Consider the following 27,039-nt stretch of genomic DNA (forward strand, 5'->3'; position numbering starts at 1 on the left):
TTGAGCAATTATACCTAGCTTAGCAGGTAAGACAAAATAGTAAAATGGTGGGCTTTATAACTGAATAGAACATATTACCTGGAAAATATTTTTCTAACATTGAGCTCTGAGAGGACTTTACTCTTTGTGATATTATGCAAGAAGTTGGATAATACAATCAATATCTTAGTAAATAACAAAAAAAAAAGAAAAAGAAAGAGTGAGAGAAAAGGTTTAGTTTGGTCCTGTTGCTTTGGGCTTGTGGTGAAGCAGCAGGTGGTGGCAGGATGTATGGTGGAATAAACCACTCATCTCATGTCCAGGAAGCAAAAACGACCCTGGAAGAGATCGTGGTCCCACAATCCCCTTCAAGACACACTGGGTCCCACCTCTTAAAGCTTGCACCATTTCCCAATAGTACTAAGCTTTTAATACCTGGGCCTCTTAGGGACATCCAAGATTCAAATGTAGCAGTGACTTACAACGATATTCTCTCTGGGTATTGGTGGATCTGGGATTTGGGAACAGTTTGGCTGGGATTTTCTGGCTTGGGTGCTCTTGTGAAGTTGCAGACATCTGAAGGTTTGCCTAGGACTGAAGGATCTGCTTGCAAGATTACTCACAGGAGTGGTGAATTAATGGTGGTTGTTAAGCAGGAGCCTCAGTGCCTCTCTGTGTGAGCCTCAACACTAGCAGACTTGAGTGTCCTTGTGTCATCACTGCTGCCTACTTCCAGAGCAGGATCTAAGAAGCAGCAATAGAGGTATCTAAATATCTTTTATGATCTAGTTTCAGAAGCCATGCATCAGCATTTCCTCAATATTTTGGTAGTTATATGGCCCTCTTTAATATGGTTGTGACTACCAGGAGGGAGGGATCATTGCAGGTCATCTTGGGGACTGGCTGCCACAATGTAGGTATTATTAAATTTATATATATAAATGTAAACTGATTTGGATATATTATAGTATATGTTTGTGTATAAATATAACTATAAAATAAAATTATATTAATTGATGTTTACCATACTAGAAACTAAGACAGAAAACTTTTTTTTTTTTGATGGTACTGGGGTTTGAACTCAGGGCCTTGAACTTGCTAGGCAGGCACTCTACCACTTGAGCCACATACCCATCCTAGAAAACTTTTAAATACTAGCTTATTTATTAAAAAAAAAGAAAAGCTCACTAGCACAGCAAAATAAAATAAATAAGAAAAATGAGCTCAGTATGTGTTAGTATAAGTAATTTATTTTTAGTTAAAATATATTTTGCCATCTGAGTGCCAGGGGCTCATGCCTGTAATCCTAGCTACTCAGGAGTGAGAGATAAAGAGGATCAAAGGTTGAAGTCACCCCTGGCAAATAGTTTGTGAGACCCTATCTGGAAAAACCCAACACAAAAAAGGGCTGGTAGAGTGTAGGCCCTGAGTTCAAATGCCAGTATTGCAATATATATATAAGATGTATGTATAACATATATATAATGTGTATATATATATATCCAATCAAAAAATCGAAGAATAGCACTATTTTACTTTTCTAAAAATCTCTTCTGTGTGTTTTTTTTTTTTTTGGCAGTACTGGGGCTTGAACTCACACTTGCTTGCTAGGCAGGCACTCTATCACCTGAGCCACTCCGCCAGCCCTGAAAATCTCTTTAATGTCATAACAGAAGAAAGTGGATTCTAACTTTTGCTTTGGTGTATTTCACTGCTCTTTCATGAGAAAATGATGAAATGATGAAATGGAAAATAATTTCCTAGTATAATTATGAGCTGGTAGCAAATGGCCCCCAAATCTCAGTAGCTTACAATAGAGGTTTAATTCTTGCTCCTACTTCTGTTCCATGTCATCTTCACTAAGGAACCCAGGTTGACATAGCAGCCTCTAGCCAGTATATTACTAGTTATCATGATAGGGAAAAGAGAACATGGTGAACCATTCTGGCTCTTAGAGCATCTGTTTTGAAGTGACATGTCATATTGTTTTTCCTTTTATGAGCCAAAGGAATTCATATGGACAAGTTTTAGTTTATCAGTGCTGAGATAAATAACCTTCCTTGCAGGTTGGGGCCTCACTGGGAAGGAATACCAAGTATATGTGCTATTTATACATCTATCATGGTGTTTATTTTTTGGCAGTACTGGGGTTTGACCTTGGGACTTCAAGCTTGCTAGGAAGGCACTCTACCACTTGAGCCACACCTCCAGATCCTACCTCTTTTTCCTTTAATTATTTTTCAGGTAAAGGCATTTTAAAAAATATTTGAGGCAGGTGTTGTGGTTCATGCCTGTAATCCCAGAATTCAGGAGGGTGCGGTGGGAGGAGGATCCAGAGTTAGAGGCTAGCCTAGGAATGTGAAGAATTAATATGTGGGAGAGAGGAAGTTATCAAGAAAAGAAGTAATGTTAGGAATTGACTGCAATTTCTTTTCCTAAAGGACAGAAATGAGAGTGGCTTGAATTAGGGTGGTTGTAATGAGCTGATTCAAGATGAACTTTGGGGACAAGATTAGTAGGATTTGTTCTTGGAGTTGGGGGTAGACTTAAGGAAGAATACTGAAAGACAATTTCTAGGTTTTGGGTTTGAACAATTTGGTGCTGAGAGTGACATTTATTGAGATGGGGATAACAGGGAAGAACAGGTGGGATTTTTTTTTCCTTTTTGTTTTATTTTGAGACAGGCTGGCCTCCAACTCACCATCCTCCTGCTTTAATCTTCCCAGTGCTATGATTACAGCATGTACCACCAGGCCTGGCTTTTTTGTTGTTTTTTTTAAGAGGGAGTGGAACGAATGCTCTGTTTTGAACATGTTAAGCTCTAGGTGCCTATTAGACATCTAAATTGAAATGTTCACAGGCACTTGGATATGTTGAGAGAGATTGGGGAGAAGTCAGAGCTGGAGATAGAAATTCTGGAAAAGCCAAATAGGAGATAAGGAAGAGGGCTTTAGGATAAAGCTTTGGTGAACTCCAACAATTACAGGTGGACAGTGACACTGGATCCAACAAAGGTGACTGAGGAGGAGAATTGAGGTAAGGCGAAGACCGGCAGAGTGCCATATCATGGAAACAGAGAAGAAAGTGTTTCGAGGAGGGAATAATCTAGTATTTATTCCATGTTCTAGAAGTTGGATAGGGTGAGGATAGCAGAGTATTTGGGAACGTGGAAGTCGCAGGTGATCTGGACAAGTTCAGCTTAAGTGGAGAAGTGAGAATCAAGATATCATTAGATGGATGGAGGAAAAGCTGGGAAATGAGAAATGAACACGCCTCTTTTGAGAAGCTTTTTGTCAGGTAGGTGGAGAAAAGGGAGGGCGCCAGTGACTTCCCGCCTGTAATCTTACTTAGGAGGCAGAGATCAGAGGTTCGAAGCCAGCCCCGGGCAAATAGTTCGTGAGACCCTATCTCAAAAAGAAACCTTTCACAAAAAGAGGGCTCAGGGTGTAGGCTCTGAGTTCAAACCCCAGAACCACAAAAAAAAAAAAAGAAAGAAAAAAAGAAACGCTGTATATATGAAACCTTGACGTAAATTGCAAATGGTGTACAAATCTTATTTTGTAATTTATTATTCGAAGTCAAAGCAGCTCAGTATGAAGTCAGAAGAATGCTACCATTGGCTCCTGGTTTCGGTCCATTCATCCGCAAATTCCTTTCCAGCCAATGAGAAACCGAGAAAGGAAGAGCTCTCTGGAGAAGGCGGAGCAGAAGGCATCAAGGGCTTGTGAGCGGAAAAACGGATTGCCGAGGCAATATTGTCCTTTCAGGGACACCGTAGCACAGATCTCGTGACTATTACAGTGTTTTAGGGGCGGAGCTACCGGGAAATTAAACCGAGCCCGCGACCGAAGACTCCAAGAACGACACTGTGGTACGGGAACACCCGGGGCTTGGGACCCGCCCCGCCTCCCGCAAAGAGTCCATGGAGAACGCGAACGCGACTCGGAGGCCTTGAGGACGGAGGCAGAGGGGGAGCCGAGATTGACGGGCGAACCGGGAAGGGGTACGGGTGCCGGGAAGGGGTGGAAAGTAAGGTTGCGGGGGTCCTGAGCGGAGGCGAGGGTCGACTCGGGGAGTGAGAACTAAGAGAGGAGAGGATAGAAACTGAGGGACCATAAGGAGTTGCGCAGTGGAGGCGACGCGGGCGGGAATTGGGATGTATGTGCAAGGGTCGCCCAGAGGTCGTGGGGCTGAGAGACAGAGGGACTAGAGCCCGGAAGGAAGCACTCGGCTGAGTGGGCCGAGGGTCGGAATCTAGCTGCGTCCAGCTGTTCCCCGGAGCCTCGTGGGCGAATAGTTCGGGGTGGGGGAAGGGATGGAAGATCGGAGGGAGGTGAAAGTGGTTGAGTTTCTGTTCTGTCCCTTTTCTCAGGCGACCTCGAGCTGGAGAGTTCCATGGCTGAGAGTCGGCTCAGGGCTCCGGACCCGGGTGGGTAAGAGGCTCGGAACTCGGGATGCGAACGTTGTAGCCTATGGGAGTTTTCTGGTTATTTGGTGGTTTCTCTCTCTCTCTCTCTCTCTCTCTCTCTCTCTCTCTCTCTCTCTCTCTGTGTGTGTGCAGGGGTGTCATAGATTATTTGCGAATTTATGATGAAGTCAATTAAGAGTTAGGTATTTCGGGTTGCTCAAGCTTGTAATCCTTGGGAGAGTGAGATTGGGAGGATCGCAATTCAAGGCCAGCCTAGGCAAATAGTTCCAGAGACCCCCATCAACAAAATATCCAGAGCAAAATGGACCGGAGGTAATGACTCAAGCGGTAGAGTACCTGCTTTGCAAGCATGAAGCCTCGAGTTCAAGCCCCAGTCCCACCAAAAAGAGGTGGAGGAAGAAGGAGGGAGGGAAGAGAGAGAGAGAAAAATTGCAATATTTTCTTCATGCAAACTGGATACTGGGGATGTAGGTCAGTGGTAGAGCATTCACATAGCATGTAGGAGGAAGGTCCTGTGTTCATTCCCCAGGACTGAAGAAGAAAAAGGATGTTGAGAATTGATGTCAATCTGATTCTTAATTCTTTTTGTAAATGACCTACTTTCCTCTTCAGCAAATTTTAGATTATATTTATTTATACATTATACTTTTTATATTTCTTAAAATTCACTATAACATCATGTGTAGAATTTAGAGGGTGTTTAATTTTCATTTTTAAATACAATTTTATGCTTATATAATTTGAAAGGCAAAGTCTAACACAAACAGCCTCAATCTTCTGTTCATACCCTTTTGGTTACTACTCCCTAGGTACAACCATTTACAGCTCTTTTATCTATTTCTTCTAGTATTTATCTTCTTATTTGTCTAATAGCTTGTGTATGTTGCTTTTGTTGTTGTTTTCAATTGTAAATCATATTTACTGACTGCTATGGAAGATCCTTTTTCCCCTGTCTGCCTACTCCCATGCACCACGCATTCATTCCTCACCTCTCCCCTCATCTCTCAATGTATATGTAATAACTTTGGTTTTAATCACTTTGTATTTATATTATTCTAGTTATATTAAGGTTATGCAGAGCTGAGCCATGTAGTGAACTAGGAAATTTGCTTCATTTTTGTGTCCAAACTCTTTACCAGGTGTATTAAACCTTCTCTCAGTACTTTCAATCTCCCCAAGGATCTGCAGTTTCTCCTGTCAGTTTGTCTTGGAGGCATTCCTGCTGGAACTGTTTGTTTGAGTGCTCCAGTCTGGTCTCACTGTGCACAGATTTCATCATGCTGTGGAATTCCCTCTGCCTGTCTTATGTGTTGGATCCCCCTCTATCCCGAGTTCCATATTTTCTCTCTCCATTTACTTCTTCATTTTGGTAGAGTGAGAAAGAGTCCCTGAGAAGTAAATTTTTGAGACTTTGGAGGTCTGACAATTCTTTTCCCCCAAAAATAATTTTCTTATTTGTATATAATCTCATTCTCCTGTATATGTGGAAGGTAAAACCTTATATTTGGAAAGTGTTTCTTGTGCTATTTTATCATATGACCTATTTATAAAAATATATATTAAAAAAGTTGTAAAAACATAAGTCCAGGATGTTTTTAGGTGACCAGACCAGAGTGCAGGGGCTCATATCTGCCCTGGGTGACCAGGACTCTGGAGTCTCATGCACCTCTCAGCTCATCAAAGTTATTCTTTCAACAAACATGTAGAGGGTGGATACTCAGCAGTATCCAACACAGAAGTCCCCTAACCCTCCATTGCATAAAGGGGAAAAATGACACTAAGATCATTACACATAATATTCATTCAGAATATCTAGGTTCTAGCTCAGAAAGGCAGAAATGAGCCCTGTTCTGTACACAGAGTAACCGAGACTAAGTAAGAGACAAGGTTGGCCTAAAAGATCACACAGCACACCCGCAGACCAGAACTACAGAAAGTGAGGCTGAGACTGAACAGAGTGAAAGGTCTGTCAGCCCTAGAAGGGACCAAAACAGGCTCAATCCCTTTTCTTATGGAGTTTGCACCCATATGTGACAACTATCAGTAAGCAAAGGTGCAGGTTGTGCCAAGCGATGAGGCAACAGTGACTGGCGAGGCCACTCTAGATGTGCCAGGGAAGGCCTCTTGAGAGGCATTTGAGATGAGTTCTGAAGGGTAAGAAGAGACACATTCTGCAGAGAAGAGAAGGCATAGGCACACGCAACCGCTGTGAGGCCTGAAGGAGCTGGGCAGGCTGTGAGCAGGGATGGCAGAGCTGCCAACACTGAGACATAGCCAGGAAGAGCCCCATTGCAGAGGTGCTGAGAAAGGCAGAACCCAGGCGTCTGGGACTTATTCACAGTGCAGTTAGGAACTGTGGAAGGCCTTAGCCACAAGTGATGCCTGGCTGTGTGGGATTCAGAAGGAGACAGTGGACTGACGTTAGCTATCTGAAGGCCTGCCTGAGATCCATGGGAAGCAGAAGGTGAAGACTGAAGGGGTTCATTGAAGGACCCCAATTCTGGTCCAGCACTCAGCACCCTGACCTGAAACTTTTTTGTTTTTGTGGCACTGGAATTTGAACTCAGGGCCTCACAATTGCTAGGCAGGTGCTCTTACACTTGAGCCACTCCACCAGCCTGACCTGAAAGTTTACTTTTTTGTGTGTATGTGTGTGCTGGGGCTCAAATTCAGGGACTCACATATGCTAGGCAAGTGCTCTACTACTGAGCTAAACTCTCAGTCCCTTGTTTTGGTTTTTGACACTAAAAAGTCATATCATCAATTAAGGAAATTTTTACTGATTGTCTCTGAATGTTATTTTTATTGCATTCCCTTTTTTTCTTTTGTGGTACTGGGGCTTGAACTCAGGGCCTACACCTTGGGCCATTCCACCAGCCCTTTTTTGTGATGGGTTTTTCGAGATAGGGTCTCTTGAACTATTTGCCCAGGCTGGTTTCAAACCATGATCCTCTTGATCTCTGCCTCCTGAGTAGCTAGTAGGCTACAGATTCTTTCTTTAAATGTCCCACTTTATTTAAGAATGAGGCAATAAAATGCTAATTGAAAGTCCTTGGGAAAGGGAGTTATCAGATAGTAAACGTCATTGTTGGTTTTGCATTGTGGGTTTTGTTAGGTTGGACCCTGGCAATTTTGTAGTTTTGTATGTTTTGTCTTGAGCCAGTTAATTCCCTAGATAGGTGTCTTCCTCTGCCTGTTAAGTATAAGCTTGATTGTCCAGCATTCTGGGAGCTCATTGTCCCTCTGATTTCAGGGCCTTTCAGCTTTAATTAGCTTGTGTGTTAGACTTTTTGTAGCTACTGAAGTACTTGAGACACATAGTTTAAAAGAGGAAATGTTTATTTTGGCTCAGTTTCTGAGGTCACAGTTCATGACTAGTTGGCTGCCTTGTTTTGGGGCCTCTGGTGAGGCAGAACATCATGATGGGAAGGATGTGTTAGAGCAGAAATGTTGACCTTGTGGTAGCCAGGAAGCAGAGAGAGAGAGAGACAAGGCATATCTTTCTAGGGCACAACCCAGTGTGCGTCTTCCTCTAATTAGGCCCCACCTCCTAACTCTCCATCACCTCTCAAAATAGTGCCACCAGGTGAGGACCAAACTTTCAACACATGAGACTTGGGGGTGGGGGGCATTTCACATTCAGACTATAACAGCTTGCTTCTTACTTTGCTCGAGTCCCTGAGTTCAAACTCTAGTACCACCAAAACAGTAACAAAGGGGCGGTGAGGGGAGGTGGCCCAAACAATGTATATACATGTGAGTAAATGTAAAAACAATAAATAAATAAACAGCAACAAAAAAATAATTTTTTGCCCTCATTGCTCTATTCTTTCCCCTTTGCAGTTCCTCTGCTTTTTTTTTTTTTTTTTTTTTTTTTTTTTTTGGTGGAACTGGAGTTTAAACTCAGGACTTCATGCTTGCAAAGCAGGTGCTGTACTGCTAGAGCCACTCCTCCAGTCCATGGTTGAGGGCGGGTCTCATGAATTATTTACCTGGGCTGGCCTCGAACGTCTGGAAGTTCTTACTCACATTTTGCCAGTTGTTCCCAACAGTCGTTTTTTTTTTTTTTTTTTTTTTGGTGTAAGATACAATCTAGGATCACACGTTGCTTTTAATTGTCATATCTCTTTAATCTCTTGAGAGAAATCTGCCATTCTTTCTTTGTCTTTAATGACCTCTGTACTGTTTGTTTGGATTGGGATTTGAACTCAGGGCTTCACACTTGCAAAGTAGGCTCTCTACTGTTTGCGCCACACCTCTAGTCCATTTTGCTCTGGTTATTGTAGAGTTGGGGATTTCATGAACTATTTGCCTGAACTGGTCTTGAACCAAATTCTCCCAATCTCAGCCTCCCAAGTAGCTAGGATCATAGGCATGAACCACCAGCACCTGGCTGACCTCTACTTTTGAAGAACAAAATGTCCCTTGACTTGGGTTTGTTTGATATGTCCTCAGATTGAATTCAGATTGTGTGGTTTTGGTACAGAAGTGATGCTGTGCCCTTCCCTTGAAAGTGTCAACAATGTCAACTCAGTGCCACAAGGCTCATTATGAGGATGAAGATTAACTTTGATCATTTGATTGAATTGGTGTCTGCCAGAATAGTTACTGTTCACCATCTTATGAGGAGATACTTTTAAACTATAAATCTCAGTGTTTAAATTTTTTTTCCATAGCAGCTTTATTAAGATAAAGTTCATATGCCACATAATTCACCCATGTAGTGCATATCCATTGGCTTTTAGGATATCCACAGTGTTCAACCATCCTGACAGTGAGTTTTCATGTTAATGCAGTCATGTAACACATAGTCTTTTATGACAGAGTTCTCTCATGTATTGTAATATTTTCACAGCTCATCCGTTTGTGCTGTGTATCAGTACATCCTTTTTCTTGTTGAACAGTGTTCCATTGTACAGATACACTATGTTTTATTCATTCATAGACATATGACTTACTTCTATTTCTTTGGCTATTATGAGTAATACTGCTTATTTACAAGTTATGTGGACATGTTTGTTTCTTGAGTGCAGAACTTAGAGTAGAATTGCTAGGTTCTGTGGTAATTCTGTGCTTAACTTTTAAAGCTAGAAGACTGTTTTTCAGTGTGACTGCACCATTTTCCATCTCTCCAGCAGTATATGATAGTTCCACTTTTTCTACATTGTCACCAGCACCTGTTATTATCTGTTATTTTGGTTATAGCCATCCTAGTGGATATAAAGTGATGTCTTTTGTGGGCTTTTTCCCCTAGGAGGTGAAACAGTTGTATTTCACAGTTCTTAAAAACCACAAAGACACTATTTTCTTCATATAAAAACATTACTACAAGGCTTGGGATGTGGTTCAGTGTTAGAGTGCTTGCCTTGCATGTCTAAGACCCTGGGCTTGATCCCCAGTATTGCAATCAATCTATCAGTCAGTCAATCAATCAATAACATAAAGGCATTAGTACAGATATCTATACTTTGTAGGAAATCATTATATAGAGCTTTTCAAAGATAAATGTACCCTATGCTATGGTTTTTAGTGAGTTTCCTTGGAAAAATTTCACATGTAGACTGATTCCTAAAACATATCATTCCACCACTCTACCTCTTTGGGTTCAAAGTATATTTATTGTCACCAGTATGTGTTCCTGTATTATGTGTTTGATAATGCACATGGACAAGTTTATCACCTAACGTTCCATTGGTTCATCTGCCTTTCCTGCAGTTCATCGGCAGGTGGTTCAGACCGCACCTTTCTTTGATCTCTCTCCAAGACCTTCCAGGAACAGACACTTAGCATCATCATCATCACAGATTGTAAACTCTTAAGTCTGTATTAACAGTTCCAATGGAAATGTTCTTTGTACTCAGGTCCTAGTCTGCAGAAATGTTCTTTGTACTCAGGTCCTAGTCTGCCTCTTAAAGAATATAGACCATATTTAGCCAGTTTTTGTTTTTGTTTGGTTTGGTTTTTGAGACAAGGTCTCTATGTTGCCCAGGGTGACCTCCAAATTTACTCTGTAGTCCACACTGGCCTCAAACTTGCATTCTTCCTGCCCAAGCCTCCAAAGTGCTAGGATTACAGTCATGAGCCTCCATCCCTCAGCCTAAACAGATAATTTAAATTACTCTGTAAATTCAGACATAACGTCTCTCTAAGTAACTATAAGCTGGTGGAGAATGGGCTTCAATGGACATAGCTCTGCAGTCAAAATAGTTAGCAGATGGACAGGTTTGGAAAATGTGAGAGCTTATAACATACCAGCAATAGGCACTCCAATACCATATGGCCCCTGGTCTTACCATCATATTGGTATCTGGGTCTTGCTTCCAGGTAGCAATTCAAGACAAGGTATAGGAGGTTAGGAGGTGGTCTGTCAAATACAAATCTGGAATCCAAACACTACTGGTATATAAAATTACCTAAGTCTAGGTGAGCCTCACCATTGAGATACGAATGTGATTGTCAACATGGAGAATTTTGTTCTGATGAGCTGAAAGCTCTGACTGCCCTCTTCAGTGTAACTAACCCTGTGTAGGGTTTTGGTTTCAGATCAGCTGTGGCCAAACTTTGCTTAACAGCTTCCATTTCAAACTCTTATAGATGAGTCCTGTCTTCAGGGCCCCAACAGTGGCATCATTGTCATACTGGTTGGAAACATAGTTTAAAAGCACTTCACCTGGCTGTGACGTTCCTGCAAAACAACAAACCAAGAAGCACTTTTCTTTTCTTTTGTGTGGATTTTTTGTTTGTTTTTGTTTTTTTGCGGCACTGGGGCTTGAACTCAGGGTCCTCACCTTGAGCCACTCTGCCAGTGCTTTTTGTGTGTGTGTGTGTGTGTGTGTGTGTGTGTGTGTGTGTGTGTGTGTGTGTGTGTGTGTGTGTTGGGTATTTTCAAGATAATGTCTCTCAAAGTACTTGCCCAGGCTGGCTTCAAACCGCGATCCTCCTGATCTCTGCCTCCTGAGTAGCTAGGATTACAGACATGAACCACTGGCTCCCGGCTCTGAGGGTTCTTAATTATTTTTCATTATCAATTATCTCCAGTTCTTTCTGGAGGGGGTGCCTGGATTTGAACTGGGGAGCAATTTTTTTTTTAAAGGGGTGGTACCCCTCCAAAACTTGGGTAGAGTGCTAGGCAGGCACCCTACCACTTGATCCATGCCTGCAATCCTTTTTGCTCTGGTTATTTTGGAGATGGGATCCCATTTTTTGCCCAGATAGGCCTGAACTGTGATCCTCCTATTTTTTGCTTTCCACCATTGGTTGGGATGATGGACATGTGCCACCACACCAGCTTTTTCCCCCTTGACTCCTTGAGATGAGGTCTCACAAACTCTTTTACCTGGGCTGGCCTGGAACTGCAATCTTCTTCATCTCAGCCTTCCACATAGCTTGGGATAACTGGTGCATGCCTCAGCTGTGTTGATTGAGATGGGGATCTCATGATTGGTCTCTGGCTGACGTTGAACCTCAGTCCTCCTGATCTCAGCCTCCCAAGCAGCTAGGATTATAGACATTGAACCTCCAGCATCCAGCAATAATTCTTTTCTTTCTTTTTTTTTTTTTTTTCTTTTTTTTTTTGGTGGGGGATTTCTTTTTTGGCAGTACTGGGGTTTGAACTCAGGGCCTCATGCTCACTAAGCAGGCATTCTTCCACTTGAGCCACTCTGCCACTCCTTTCCTTGCCTTTTTGAGGATATTTGTTATATCTTAAAATTCTTATGGATGGTTCATTGCTTTTGACATATAGACAATGTGCAGAGAAAGCATCTTTTATATTACTTGCTTTCTGCTATGGTCTCATGTTTTCTTAAACACTAATATTCCCTTGAGACCATTAGCTACTCTTATTGGCACTGTACATCTGGAATAAGGATCAAAAGGTTAGGCCCTGTATCCAGCCTCTTCACTGAGTTTGGAAGAAAAAGGAAAGCCACCCTGAGATAGAGCCCTTGATCTTTTGCACCAGCTGCTCCAACACATATACTTTGTATTGTTTTTTCATAAGAGCTTTCCCCTTGAATTGAAATTACGTAGCTTACCATGTGGGAAGGGAGTAAGGAGGGAGACTCATCTAGTTGTCAGATCAGCATCCCTTGACCCTGTGTTGTTTGACATACACATGTATAGTTACCCCAAAATGGACTACAACCTTGCCCTGATGTTACCCTGCTGCCTCTGTAGGCACTAGGCTGCTTGTGTGGCACTGGGACCAGGACAAGCAGTGACTCCCTCAGCACAACTAGGAAGCATTCTCCAGCTGGTCACCCACTTGGAAGTCCTTGCTTGCTCCTCTGCTGTAGGCTTGCTGTTCATCCCAGCCACTCAGTGTCTGGTTTTGAGATCCATCCAGTTTCTTCTTATTTCAGTGTCTTGCCTAGATTTACATTCCAAGGAAGAAGTCAGCAGGCCTTGTGTGTTTACTACTTTGTTTGGAACTGAGAAACTAAAGGGCTATCTTCCTGTGGTGTTCCCAGATGTTTCCAGTTAAACTGTTCTGCATGGTTGGTTCCTGTGATGTATCTGTAGTTAAGTATCTCCCCAATACCATCTGACATGATATACAGTATTCTATTTACTCTGCAGTGGAAGTGGGCATTTGTTATCACTGCTTTAGAAATGAGGAATAGAAACTCAGATACTAAATGAGATGTGACTTGCCTAGGATTACACAGCAAGTAGAGGGAGAAATAGGACTCATGAGCCAAGGTCTTTTCTGGAAGATGCCAAGCTGACTTTCCAATGACTCTATCTCTCTCTACCTACCCTCTGCCTCTTAAGTAGCTAGGATTAAGATTACAGGCATGAGCCACCAGTGCTCAGCTGTCATTGACATTTTAATATCACATTCCATCTCATCGTCACTCTCCAATTTTTTGATGCATTTGCAGTAACTTATATACCTTAGTACCTGCTCCTTCAGCTGGTTCAACATACATTTTCTTCAGTGAGGTGTTTATTTTTGATGAGGTACAAATCAAATTCACTTGTGTACACTTTGAATGACTTTTGAGTTAATTTACAGAGGTGTAGAACTAACAGTAAAATCTAATTTTAGAACATTGTCATCACCCCAACAGGAACCTCATACCTATTTGCAATCATTCTTTATTCCCATCCCTGCCCTGAGCAAATACCAGTCTACTTTCTTATAGAGTTGCCTTTTCAGAACATTTCGCATCATTGGATTCCTACAGTACATGACATTTGGTGTCTGTCTTCTAGCATGTTTTTAAGGTTCATCCATCTATCAGTACTTCATTTTTTATTGCCAAATAATATTCCATTGCAGGTATATATCAAATTTACCCACTTATATTTGAATTCTTTCCCTTTTTGGTTATGAATAATGCTGCTATGAACATTTGTGTGTAAGGTGTTTTTTTTTTTTTTTTAATTTAGAGACTTTTAACTACAAGTTAGTTAAAATTTTCCTAGAGGATGGCAAGGTGGCATCACCCATCCCTAGGGAGTGGCAAGATGGCGTTGAACACATCCTGGCTCCATCATGGTGGCAGCATTTCCGGTGACCACATGGTCACTCCAAAGGGTCTCTTTTTTTTTTTTTTTTTTAAACTCTTTGGCTGGCTTTGCTAAAATTGTTAACAGCACTGGTTCAGTCTGTGATCAGAAGACTTCCAAATTCTTGTCCCACAGAAAAGAATCCATGGCAGGACATGTGGGTGCAAAGGGAATTTATTAAAATTTAGGGAAGGGAAATACAAAGGAAAGCTTGGTGAGTCAGGTGGAAGCTGGAAGCTGAGAGAGCTGTATGCAAGTTTTTGAGTGGACTTTGTTTTTACTTCTCCAGAGTATATGCCTAGAAGTAGAGTTGCTGGGTCACATGCAGTGACTGCACCATTTTATGTTTTTGTTTTGTTTTTTTCTTGTGGTATTGTGGTTTAAACTCAGGGTCTACACTTTGAGCCACTCCACCAGCGCTTTTTATTTTGTGATGAGTTTTTTTGAGCTAGGGTCTCGCTAACTATTTCTCCAGGCTGGCTTTGAACCACAATCCTCCTGACCTCTGCCTCCTGAGTAGCTAGGATTATAGGTGTAAGCCACCGGTCTCAATATGTGAAGCAGGCAGGCTGGCCTTGGTTTTTTTTGTTGTTGTTGTATTTTAGTTTTTTTGGTGGTACTGGGGTTTGAACTCAGAACTTTATGCTTGCTACAGAGGCGTTCTACCATTTGAGCCACTCTGCCAGCCCATTACGTTTCTACTAGCTGTGTGTGAGAACTCTACTTCTGAGTTTCGTGTAGGTAGGGGAACTAGCTTTGAAGTTCCCCTTTTGTACCCATGTCCTACCACAGGGTCTGGGCTGGCCTGACTTGCAGGACCCTCTCTTTCCTCAAGCTTCTTACCTTGCTCCTATTTGTTGTTGTTTTCCAGGGGCTCATCGAGGAGTTTCCAGCTGTCTGGGAAAGTGCCGGAAGAGTTTATCTGGTGCTGGGAGGCAGCCCTTTTCTGGAAAATCCTTTTACTTGGATCTGCCTACTGGCAGGAATCTCCAGTTTTTAACAGGGGCCATCCAGCAGCTGGGAGGGGTATGTAACGTGTTTCACACCTTGGGTGGATTGTCAGACAGGAGCTGGAGAGGTATTATGTGTATGGTTCCCAGATTCTTCCAATGATATTACTGCATTTTCCAAAGCAATTTTAAGTATGAATCATCTTATTAAATAAAGTTAATTTTTTTTCTAATTGGAAAAATAATATTTGTCATTCTAGAAATGTAGAGAGTATGTATTACTCCAGGTGGTATTTTCAATCTGTCATTGATTGAGTCTGAGGATGTAGTAAGCATGGACATGGAGGGCTGGGGCAATCAGCATTTTTATGTATTCTTCTTTCCTTGCTTTCACCCTTCCTCCCATACTGGGAGGAATATAGTTCACATGCCATAAAATTCATCCGTTTAAAGTACATAGTTAGGGGTTGGTGCAGTCGTTCAAGTGGTAGAGCACTTGCCTAGCCAGCATTTGGCGCTGAGTTCAAATCCCGGTGCTGGGGGAAAAAAACCTTAAAGTATACAGTTAGTGGTTTTTAGTATACAATAAGCCCTTCATAGCCATGGGTTCCTTGTGCAAGGATTCAACCAACTGCAGCTTGAAAATATTCCGGAACAAAAAATACTGCATTTGTACTGAACATAGGCAGGTTCTTTTTTTTTCTCATTATTCATTATTCCCCAAACAACAGAGAATGAAAACTTTTTTTTTTTTTTGTGGTACTGAGTTTGAACTCAAGGCTTACACCTTGAGCCTCTCCACCTGCCCTTTTATGTGATGAGTTTTTTCAAGATAGGGTCTTGCGAACTGTTTCCTGGGGCTGAATCATGATCTTCCTGATCTCTGCTTCTTGAGTAGCTAGGATTACAGGCTCCCAGTTAGAGTATAAAAACTCTTTATATAGATTTGCATTGTACAGGGTATTATAATCCAGAGATGTTTTAAGTGTGTGGGAGGATGTGCATAGACATATGTAAATACTATATCATTTTGTGTAAGAGGTTATGGGACCAGCCCTCGCAGATCCTGAGGGTCAACTGTTTTCACAGAGACATTCAAACTGAATTTTAGGACATCTTCATCATTCCATGAGAAACCCCTATATTCATTATCAGTCACTTTCTGCATCCCTAAAATGCCCCCAGCCCCGGGTAAACACTTTTTGTTTTTTGAGACAGGATCTTGAACTTGTGATCCTCCTTCCTTGGCCTCCCTTGTGCTAAGATTACAGGCATGGGCCACCTTGCCCGACTTAACACTCGTCTACTTTCTATCTCTATTCTGCCTTTGCTTTTTTATGCTTAGTTTCTGTGTAGCTATGATCAGAAATACATTTTTTATTTCCAGTTTTTTGCCTATAACTTTAAAACATTAGCACTTTCCTGTCATTATTGTCCTTTATGTGCATTATCTGTAATGAGAATGCAATCTAATATATTTTTGAGTTGGTTATTGATTTACTTAACCTAACAGACATTTAGATTATTTCTAAGTTTTAGCTCTTAGAAATAACACTGTGAGAGCAACTTTGGGTAAAAAGCATTCGCTGAGCCAGGCACATTGGCTCATATTTGTAATCTTAGCTACATGGGAGGCGGGGATCAAGAGATTCGCAGGTTAAGGCCAGCCTGCACAAATAGTTTGCAAGATGCCATCTCCAAAATAACCAGAGCAAAGCCGGCTGGAAGTGTTGCCCAGGCAGTAAAATACTTGTTTTGCAAGCACAAAGCCTTGAGTTCAAACCCCAGTCTCTCTCCCCACCCCCGCCCAAAAATTGCTGTATTTGGGTCCATTAAAATATTTCTAAAGCATATGTCGTATGGTAATTTTACTAAGGAATTGACAATGAGTATCCTTGTGTCTGGAACATAGTCTGATGGGGGGCATCTCAGAAGAGACTGATTACTACAGAAACAGCACAAACAGGCTTGGGACGCAGAAGCTTTTTGCTGTCAAACTAACCAGAAACTCAGCAATGCAGAAACTCGGCAGTGGGGGGTGGGCAGGATGAGGACTATGTCCAAATTGACCCATAATTACATTTTGAACTTTTAGGCTTCTTTCATTTTAATTTCTACTATGTAAAAAAAACACCCTCGGACTTGGGTTTAAATTAATACTATTATTACTTCCCATTATCCTTAGGGTTGGCTGGGTACTTCCTCTGGTGGCTGCAATGGGGTTCCCTCCTGCACTGCATTCTGCAGGAGGCCCACTTGGGCTGAGAGACCAAGACGGCCTTGACCACATACCTGGCACTGTGTGGTTTCTTGTGCATTGTATGAGCAGTTTCTTACATGCATTACACATGTATGGTATTGTATGTTTACAGTAAGTCAAACCAGCTGGTATGCATGATGGTCACAGGAGCCTTCCAAGAAGGGGAGGCTGCAAGCCTTCAGCTCTAGAACACATACCATGTTACTTCTCCCACGCTCTTTGGTCAAAGTGGGTCAGATTAGAGATTGAAAAGTGGGCTCTACCTCCTGATGGAAGGAACAGCAGTCATTGCAAATGAGTGGGTATGCTGAGATTGGAGCAGTGGGTGGCCATTGAGCTACCTGCCACATTCCTATAGGATGATCCTTTCCCCACTCCTGCCCTCTAGTACTTTTTTTAATGTTGAAAAAGGTGGATGTATTCTTTCAAGCTATGCCTTTAAAGATATTTTTAAATTGTAGTGAAATGTATTAACAACAAGCCATTTTAGCCATTTTTCATTGTATGGTTTATTGCATTACTTTTACACTATTATGTAACGATAGCCATTATCTGTTTGCACCTTTCTAAACACTCCGATCATTAAATAATAGCTCCCTGTGTCCCCTTCCCCAAGTCTTGCTGACCTATAATCTGCTATCTGAATTTGTTTATTGTAGATACCTCATGTCAGTGGAATCACTGATATTCCACACAGCATAATGCCTTTTGCTTGCCTGTTTTATTTATTTTACTTGTTGAGACAGGGTTTGGTTTTGTTTTTGGTGGGACTGGGGTTTGAACTCAGGACTTCATGCTTGCAAAGCAGCATGACTCTACTGCTTGAGCCACACATCCAGTCCATTTTGTTCTGGTCTTTTGGAGATGGGGGGGGGTCTTGTGAACTATTTGCCTGGGCTGGCCTTGAACCTTGATCCTCTGGATCTCAACCTCCCAAGTAGCTAGGATTATAGGCATAACTCATGGGCACTTGACAGAAAGGGGTTCTTTTTATGTAGCCTAGTCTGTCTTGGAACTTGTGATCCTCCTTATTCAGCCTCCTGAGTGCTGGGATTACAAGTGTGCACCACCACACCTGACTTTACCATAATGTTTTCAAAGTTCATCCATGTTGTAAGACATTTCATTTCTTTTGGGGGGATAAATAATATTCCATTGCATAGATGCATAGATAGTTCACATTTTGTTTATCCACTCATCTGTTGATGGGCATTTGGGTTGTTTCTACTTTTTAGATATTGTGACTAATCCTATAGTAAACGTTGATATACAGTTCATGAGACTGTCTTCAGTTCTTTTGAAATATATACCTAGGTGTGGAATTGTTAATTCTTTGTTCATCTTTTCAAGAAGTTAATTAATTAATTTTGGTAGTGCTGGGGTTTGAATTCAGGGCCTCATGCTTGCTAGGCAGGTGTTTTACCACTTGAGCCATACCTCCATCCCCCTAAATGTTTTTTTAACCTAAGTTCCAGGTTTCCCATGGAGTCATCTTCTAAGGCACCCCCATCTTAATTCTCACTGGTGTGCTAGAGCTGGCTGATAACTGGCTCTCAAGATGCAATGGTTAGCATTTCTCCCAAGTTGCTTGTTCATTGACATCATTTTGGTAGCTTGAAATCATCCAGGAATCAACAAATGTACAAAGCATTTTTTTTTTATTCTTCAAGTATCGATCTTTTAGCATCTGCCAGTTCACCTTGTTGTATTTCCACCTTTTCTTCCTACAGAGGTGAGTTAAGTGGCATTATGCTTCATTCACTGTGCTAGGTGGTTGAGATAGAAAGATGAGTCAGAACCTTTCAGTGCTCATAAGAGGCTTACAATTTGACAAGGTGAAGGAATAGAAGCATGGCTCAAGCGGTAGAGTACCTATGTAGCAGGTGTGAAGCCCTGAGTTCAAACTCCAGTACTTAAAAAAAAAAATTGACGTGGTGAGCAGATACCTGTGCAGCTGAGTATTAGCCAAATCCTTTTTGTTCTGGGTTTTGTTTTTGTTTTTTTGGCAGTGTTAGGATTTGAACTCAGGACTTTATACTTAGCTAGGCAGGCACTCTACCACTTGAGCCACTCCACCAGCCCTTTTTTGTGTTGGATATTTTTGAGCTAGGGACTTAATCCTGCCTGGCCCTTCAATGTGTTTTTTTCTGCATGTACTCTGAAATTGTCAGAGAACTCAAAGCCCATGGCTTCTGCTGCTAGGTCAGGAACAGCAGTTCCTGGAGGCTAAACCTGTATTAACCCTATTATATTTCAGAATGATGTCTTCTTGGAGGCTTGGTACAGAACTGCATTTAGTCTATTTAAAGACATTGATTCTGGAACTTCTGGCAGCCAAGATTTCCTTTCCCAACCTCTTGATATTGACAGTTCTACATCTGCTTTTTGATTTTCAGCCATCCCTGTGATCTGGTTTCAGGTAATTGAGGGTTTTCTGAGCAAAGAAGTAAGTTACATTGTGTCCAGCCGGAGAGAAGCAAAGACAGAGAGTAGCGATTCAAGCCACAGAGGCTATCCCAGCTCCAGTGAAGTTAGAATGGAAACATCCTCCATGGCCATTCCAAAAGGCAGCCATGCCAGACCTTCACAGAAACCCGTAGACTCGGTGAGAATCTCATGGGTAGGAAAGATGGGTTCAGTAAACAAAGAAAATAGGCTTTGGTAAGCCCTTTCAAGCAGCCTCTGGTTTTAGCTTTATCTGGTTTAATTTAATCTCATTTGAGTTCAAGGACTGAGGATATTTTGTCCTAGCTGTGGATCTAAGCACCTCAGCAACATGCCATCCTCATGCTATTCCTTCTCTGCTGTATGTCACTATTTTTGGGTACTTGAGAGTCAGAAGTTCAGAAACAAGAGGAGAGTTCTCTCTAAAGTGATTAGAATTGCACTGGGCTTGGGCGGGAATGGGCTTGCACCAATTCCCTTCTCTCTTGTTCTCATGTAGGAAGGGTCAACAGTTGGGACAACCCCATGTCCCTTCTTTGACTTAGAGTGTGCTGTGGTTTTCCCCCACTAGACTTGCATTCTAACTTTTGCTTAACTTAGGCTAATATGAAAATGTCTATGAACGAGGGCACCAGTGGCTTACACCTGTAATCTTCGCTAGTACGAAGGCTAAGATCAGGTAGATCGCGGTTCTAGGCCAGCCCAGGCAAATAGTTCATGAAATATCCATCTCTGAAATAACCAGACCCCAGTCCCAGGCATAAAAAAATGTCCATGAACATTCACTGTTGACATCATGATGAAAGACACGATGTCTGCTGTGCATTGGTGGCTCACACCTATAATCCTAGCTATTCAGGAGGCAGAGATCAGGAGGATTGTGGTTGGAAGCCAGCCTGGGCATATAGTTCTGTGAGACTCTGTCTCAAAAAACTCTTCATGTTGGAGTGGCTCAACGTGAAGGCCCTGAGTTCAAGCCCCAGTACCGCAAAAAGAAAAAAAAGAAGAAAGACAAGACATCCAAGGAACAAAAAAACCCATTTTCTGAAATGAAACATTGCTATTATCTACTGGAGAGTGCATGTGCTCTACCACTTGAGACACACCTCCAGTCCATTTTGTTCTGGTTATTTTGGAGATGGGTGGTCTCACAAACTCTTACCTGGGCTGGTCTTGAATGGTGATCCTCCTGATCTCAGCTTCCCAAGTAGTTAGGATTGCAGGCATAATTCACTAGTGCCCAGCTCAGAGACTTAAAGAGAGGTCTTAGAATGTCTGTGATGGTTTGACCTTGGGTGAATTCAGAGTGCCTTTCTCCACCAGGGTTGAGTTTGCCCAGGCTGCAGCTACCTTTAGGTGACCTCACCTTACATGTAGCTTTACTTTACCTTCTAAAGGTTCTCTAGGAACCTTTTGTGCCTGACCTCAGCTGTCACTACTCGCAGCTTTCCATGGAACATGATACAAGATACCCTCACCAGCTCATGTATAAGCATCTGTGCATATGCCATGGTCTACACAGCATGCCTCACTGCTCTTCTCTTCCCATCAGGTTCCTCTGAGCAGAGGGAAGGAACTGCTGCAGAAGGCCATCAAAAATCAGGTGAGCTGGGGCAAGATGGGGCTAGGTGGATGAGAATAGGTAGTAGTAAAGGTTATGGAACAGTGTAAATGTAGTCAGTACCAATAAACTGTACACTTGAAGATGGTCAAAATTGCTTCTTTTGTTAATACATTTTATACAGTTTAAAAACCTTAAAGTTAAGGCTCGAAGGAGTACATCTGCCTTTTTCAGTATGCCAAAACAAGTGCTAGAGGATGTCTTCAGCACAGAGAGAGATTTGGCGATTCTTCTAAGGTTCTTCCAAAGTACTAACTTAGAACTCACACTGAGATGTTAGTAGTGTCATTCTTTCCTTCTTACAAATGAGGGAGTGGAGGCTCAGAGTTTATAATTTGTCTAGGGATTACATGTTAGAGTCAGAGCCAACTCCAGAGCTTAGCAGAAGGACCTTGGATGGATCTACCGTGCACATAAAGCAGACTATATACATCTTTTTCATATTTTTTTTCCAGCAGTACTGGGGTTTGAACTCAGGGCTTTGCTAAGCAGGCACTGTACCACTTGAGCCACTCCACCAGCCCTGTTTTGTGTTGGGTATTTTCAAGATAGGGTCTGGAGAACTATTGCCCTGGCTAGCCTAAACCATGATCCTCCTGATCTCTGCCTCCTGAGTAGCTAGGATTATAGGTCTGAGCCACCAGAGCCACTGGACTGTGTTCTTGCTGTGTGCTGACAGCCCTTCTCTTAGAGACCCTCCTGCCAAGCAGCTGTCTTACAAGCGTATGTCCTTTCATGGTCAGAAGCTGGCCAGATCAGATCTATCCCCTCCTGATCTGCCCAACTATGTGGAAGACTGGGGGATGGGATGCTGCTACAGGAATTGTGCTCTCTTCCCTGCCTCCCTTCAAGATGCCCCTCTCAAAGCATTGTCTGGTCTACCTGTCCCTATCATGCTCCAGCCTTGAAGAGTCTCTGCTCTGTCATTTCAGGGGAGCAGCAGTGGAGGTGGCAGTGGGAGCAGCAGCAGCCTCCTGACCAATGCCCGTTCCTGGGGAGTGAGGGTCCTGCATGTGGAAGGTACGGCTTCCACCCTGGGTGCCTGTTGGGGAGAGCATTGGCTACTTTGACTGGGAATGTCACTTTCTAGAGGAATCGTGGCTGTGTAGACTTCTGGTAACTGGAAACCAGAAGTGCTTGGTTACTGTGTTGCTCCACAAGATGAGAAGTGAACAAAAGCAGAAGAACAGATAGCAAAGTGTGGGCCATGACCTGCCATCGAGCAGGTACCTGGAATGTTTTGTGCAATATGGTACACCTTTCCTCTAGCTAGTGTGATGGTTGTGGTGGTCATGTCTTACAGATTCTGTATTTGTAAAATCCTAAGATCTGTTCCTGTCATGTGTTTACTCACTGCCAGGAATTATCCGACTTAATCCTCACTACGGTTCTGTCCCCACTGTGCAGATGAGGAAAGTGAGCCTCAGAGGGATAAGGGAAACTTCTGTGGTCTCAGCAGAGTGAGCAGTGTGGCCTATATTCCAACCCAGTTTGGCCTGACTGTAAACTTTAAGTTCTTTCTTTTCCATAGGGTTGTCTCAAACTATAAAACAACCTGTTGGCAGTGATAAATTTACACTAGAATAGTTGTCCAAAATTAGCCAGCAATGATTGATCTCACACCCAGCCCACTCAGAGTCAGGTTTTCTTGGATCCGTTTTAGGGGGCTGGTTCAGATGGACAGACTGCAGGTGCTACCTGGGGTGCTTCCCTGTCCTTTGTACCAAGGTCTTCCAGAGAGTCAAGGGGATATACAGAGGAAGTTCCTGATCTGGCTTGTGGGGGCTCCATCTCACTGGAACATCAGCCCCTTCCTATTCAATCTCATTTCCTCCATTCATCTGTGCTAGAGAAGCCCCAGCCTGTTTAGCCCCTGCTGGATCTTCCACCTGAGGACACCTGTGTGGCTTAAAGGACAGGTCCCTCACACAAGTGCCACTCTTCAGTTGTACTTAACAGTCCTTGGTAAGCCATAAGGCTCACTTCCACTGCACTTTGGAAAATTAAGTTAATATATTCAGTGCTACAGAAGAGCACAAAGCCTGCTTAATTAAGGGGACCCAGCCAGATAGGGGACCCAGCCCTTACCTGTTGTCAGAAGATGCAGAGGTGACATGTAGCCACAAGGTGGCAGGCAAGGCTGGTTTGATCCAAGGGACTGTAGTAGGTGACAAGACTAGTCCTCTACCCCAGAAAGGGACTGTGCAGGATAGATGAGGAGTAGAAGCCTTAGCCATTGCCCTGTCTTCTCTACAGAAATGATGATGCATGTGCAGCAGCTGTCTCTCTGTTCTTTATGTGTAAAGAAGCAAGAAGTAAAGAAGCCAGAGGTAAGCCATCCCACTAAATCAAAGGGCTGCCATTGGCTCTCAGTGAAGTCTATGAGAGTTTTGATAAATCCATGAGCCACCTAATCTATTGTCTCCTGGCCATTCTGAAAACGTAAAAGGAGTGAAACTCCTCAGTTACATCGTTCTTAGTGTCCACCGCCCTATATGGCCCTTTCTTCTCTCTTCCTGTGGTTTCTGTACAGCTCCTGTGGTATACTCACCCTGCTGAGGCAGTCACTGTGGCCTGGACCAGGGGCTGCTTGTGGACAATCCTGGCCTAGATAAATGTGGAAATGCTCATGATCCACTGGCCAGGCTGCCATTTTGGGGACAGGGCTTGGCCTGGGAAGAAGATTGCATGGGTGGAAGAAGAGGTATCATAGCTTCAAGTATTTGTCACCTTCCAAATCCTTGTTTGACTTTTCCCTTTTTTGCTAGTCTTAGAACTATGTGTGCCCCATCAAGAGAGCCTAGGGTGGTTGAAGGCGACTCAAGTGGTAGAGTGCCTGCCCAGAAAGCACAAGACCTCAATCCAAACCCCAGTATGGCCAGAGAGTCAGAGCCACAGAGAGAGCCCAGGCTCATTTAAAGCCACAGTGTCTGCATCCAAGCCTAAATTTGAGGAAGAACTGAACCTTCAGATCCACCCAGGCCCTGCATCCAGGAATAGGGACTAAAGTAGCAAGCCACATCTAAAGTGGCTGGTGTGCTCAGCCTCTGACGCCCCTCTCTCCACAGCCCCATGGAAGAGCTTGGGTGGGGTTGGGGGTGGTGCTGCTGCTAAACAGATTTATGTTCAAAATTATAAAAAGTATACAACAAAAAATCTCTTCCCCCCACTCCAAGTTCTGTTCCCTAGCCACCTGCTTCCTTCCTGACATCAACAGTGTAAATAGTTTATCAGGTATCCTTCTAGGACTCCATGAACATACAAGCAACCATGTCAAAAATCCCTTGGGGCTGAGGGTTTAGCTCTGGAGAACTCTTGCCCAGCATACATGAGTCCTTGGGGTCCATCCCAGTACTGAAAATGAAGAAAAAAAATTGCCCTCCTTTATACAAATGCATAGTATTTATACTTTGCTTTACCTTAATAACCCATTTTGTAGATATTTGGGTCTTTTGGAATGACACAAGAGAAAGTACCAGGCTTCTCTGGCTTGTGTTTGACCTGGAGGTGTGGCCAGAGGAGAATCTGGAATTGCCCTGGGCCCAAAGGCACAGGCAGTCACAGGTCCACTGATACTTTCATTCCTGCCCACTTTTCTACCAGCTCTTGAGCCACTTTTTATTTTATTCCATTTAGTTTTTAATATCAGCTTTATTAAAAAGCTTGGGTTAAATGATTTTTTGGCCCATAGAGTCAGGGTACACAAAATGGGCACTGGAAAGCAAATGTCCATTGTCTTCCCCTCATCTGTAAGGTGACCTGGGGTGCCTAGAAGATAAAAGCTGCCATTTGAGGAGGGAGGAGGAAAAAGCTGTCCTTAATGAGCACCTACTCTGTGTCAGGTCTTTCACATGCTTTAATTCCACCTAGGCCGCATCCTGTCAGATAGGTGGATGCTTCGCACATTACGGGTGGCACAGCTCCAGGTCCCACCCAGGCCTGAGGGACTCCAAAGCACTTGCTCTTTGCTCCATCCTGCATCCCCTCCACAAAGTCAGATGCCATTCAGATTCACACACAGGCTCCCCATTCATTGTGGTGCTGGTGAGGTGGAGAATGTCTGTGCTCAGGTCTGCTCTGACTCTTGGCCTGAGAGTCTGTTTCTGCAGGCCTCCCAACAGCAGGAAGCAAAGTGGGACAGACTGGCAGCAACTCGGCCTATCAGGCCCAGTTCCTCGACCCCCGTGGCTCCCTCACATCCTTAACCTATTTTCCCTTTCCATTTAGGGAACACGTCCAGGAGTGGAGTCAAGAACATGGAAAGGTCAGTGTGGCAGCTTTCCCTCATCTAATTGCAATCCCTCCCTCTATAAACATTTTCCCACGACTCCCTCTGAGGCAGCATCTGCTCACTTTTCTATGGCAGGAAGTGAGTCCAGCTTGTGTTGCCCCCTCATGTTTGCAGGACATGGGCCTCAGATCTCTGGGGCAAGTGAAATTACATCCAAATACTAGTGCAGACCTGCCGGGTTTCTCAAGAGCCAGGACCTCATGCAGGTGCTTTGGTTCCCGTGTTCTCTGGCTGTTCCTGGGCATTAATTGAAGTTCATCGTCCTTTTCTTCTGATTCAGTAGCAGTTTGGGGTGGGCATTTTGACAGCTGCCTACCGTTTTCGGAAATGCCAAACTCCCTGAAACTGACAAACAGGCAGATTGATGGACTCCATCTCCTGGCTCCTCTTGGACAGCAGGAGAGTTTCTTCCCCCTGGATGTTTCTCCCAAAGATGCTCTTTAAGTGGCATTTATTCATGCACAAGCAGGAGCTAAGAAAAGTTACTTGGCACCTTCTCATGCTGGAAATTCAAGGAAGTCTGTGGGGGAATGATTTTAATCACTGTCTTAGTTAATTAGAAAGACAAGAAATCATCCCCAAAATGTAATTAATGGTTGCTGCTAACCAAGGAGAAAAGGCTGCATTTTGCTTGGGTGCTAGGATGTCCTCCAGTGGGATTGGGAATATTTGTGGCTGGCTGTTAAGTCTGCCCAGGCTTCCAGCCTGTCTGCTATGCCTTTGACAGAACTGGTCACTGAAAGAAGAGGTTCGTAATGCCTGAGAGATTACTATGCAAATAACTAACTGATAGGAAATGACTCTCTTGATTAATTGGTTCCAAATTTGGTTTCTCAGCACCCAAATGGTCTTACTTTTTTAAGAACCAGATTTCACCTGTGATATTTTTCTACCATCCTACTACTAAGATCACTAAACATTTTTTACCCTTCTACTCTGCTCTCCTCCCTAAAACCCAGAGTCTTGATGGAGAGTTCTGCTCAGGGAATGTCTTTGGGTCCCTTGGGATTCTGCAGCACCAGGAGCCACAGTCTAGGAAGGACCTTGGACTTTATGGAACCTCAACCCTGCTTTTAGCAGAGGCCAGCAGAGCCTGGGTGTCTCCTAGCAGCCAGCTTTCTAATGATGGCATTCTTGGTGGTTGACAACCTCCAGAATCCACATGAAGGAGGGCATGTCTAAGACTGCAGTTGCCCTGCAGCCTCTCCCCGCCCAGGGGTGCAATGCTGTCTCTCTGAGGTAGAGGCTGAGGAGAGGGAGGGGGTCTTCACCTCTGCCAGCTGGAAAAGCTTTGGTAGAGCCTTGTCTCTCAGAGCATTTCCTGTGTGCACAGTGCAGGCCCTGCACTGGGGCAGACAAGTAGCTAATGTGTGCATTTTTTCCCCTTGCAGTGGCTAGATTGAAGGCACCATTCCTCAAAATTGAAGATGTGAACCAGTAAGTGGGACACCCCCTCTCTGCTTGTCCCCAACAAGCCTGCACTGAAGAGGGAGGAAATGAGAGTTACTCAGGGAAACCAAGCTGACACAGAGACATGGAGCCCCCCTC

General features: G+C 43.3%; 1 protein-coding gene and 1 pseudogene across 3 annotated transcripts in view; one reads left to right on the forward strand and one right to left on the reverse strand.

Annotated features, from left to right (window-relative positions):
* The first annotated feature begins 3,528 nt into the window (after positions 1-3,528).
* Dbf4b (DBF4B-CDC7 kinase regulatory subunit) overlaps positions 3,529-27,039 on the forward strand; it is a 33,237-nt gene continuing 9,726 nt past the window's right edge. Inside the window, exons 1-9 of one of the 3 annotated variants that reach the window (XM_074045591.1) lie at positions 3,529-3,982; positions 4,352-4,408; positions 14,796-14,950; positions 19,554-19,739; positions 21,132-21,182; positions 22,133-22,220; positions 23,457-23,530; positions 25,428-25,464; positions 26,883-26,928. In XM_074045591.1, the coding sequence (XP_073901692.1) occupies positions 4,375-4,408; positions 14,796-14,950; positions 19,554-19,739; positions 21,132-21,182; positions 22,133-22,220; positions 23,457-23,530; positions 25,428-25,464; positions 26,883-26,928 (671 nt within the window). In that variant the 5' untranslated portion in view covers positions 3,529-3,982; positions 4,352-4,374. The remainder of the gene's footprint in view (positions 3,983-4,351; positions 4,409-14,795; positions 14,951-19,553; positions 19,740-21,131; positions 21,183-22,132; positions 22,221-23,456; positions 23,531-25,427; positions 25,465-26,882; positions 26,929-27,039) is intronic. The other 2 variants (XM_074045589.1, XM_074045592.1) reach the window with 2 other exon arrangements.
* Positions 10,537-12,718, reverse strand: LOC109691286 (proteasome subunit alpha type-1 pseudogene; annotated as a pseudogene).

Source organism: Castor canadensis, chromosome 11, assembly GCF_047511655.1.
Source record: "Castor canadensis chromosome 11, mCasCan1.hap1v2, whole genome shotgun sequence".
Taxonomy (NCBI): Eukaryota; Metazoa; Chordata; class Mammalia; order Rodentia; family Castoridae; genus Castor; species Castor canadensis.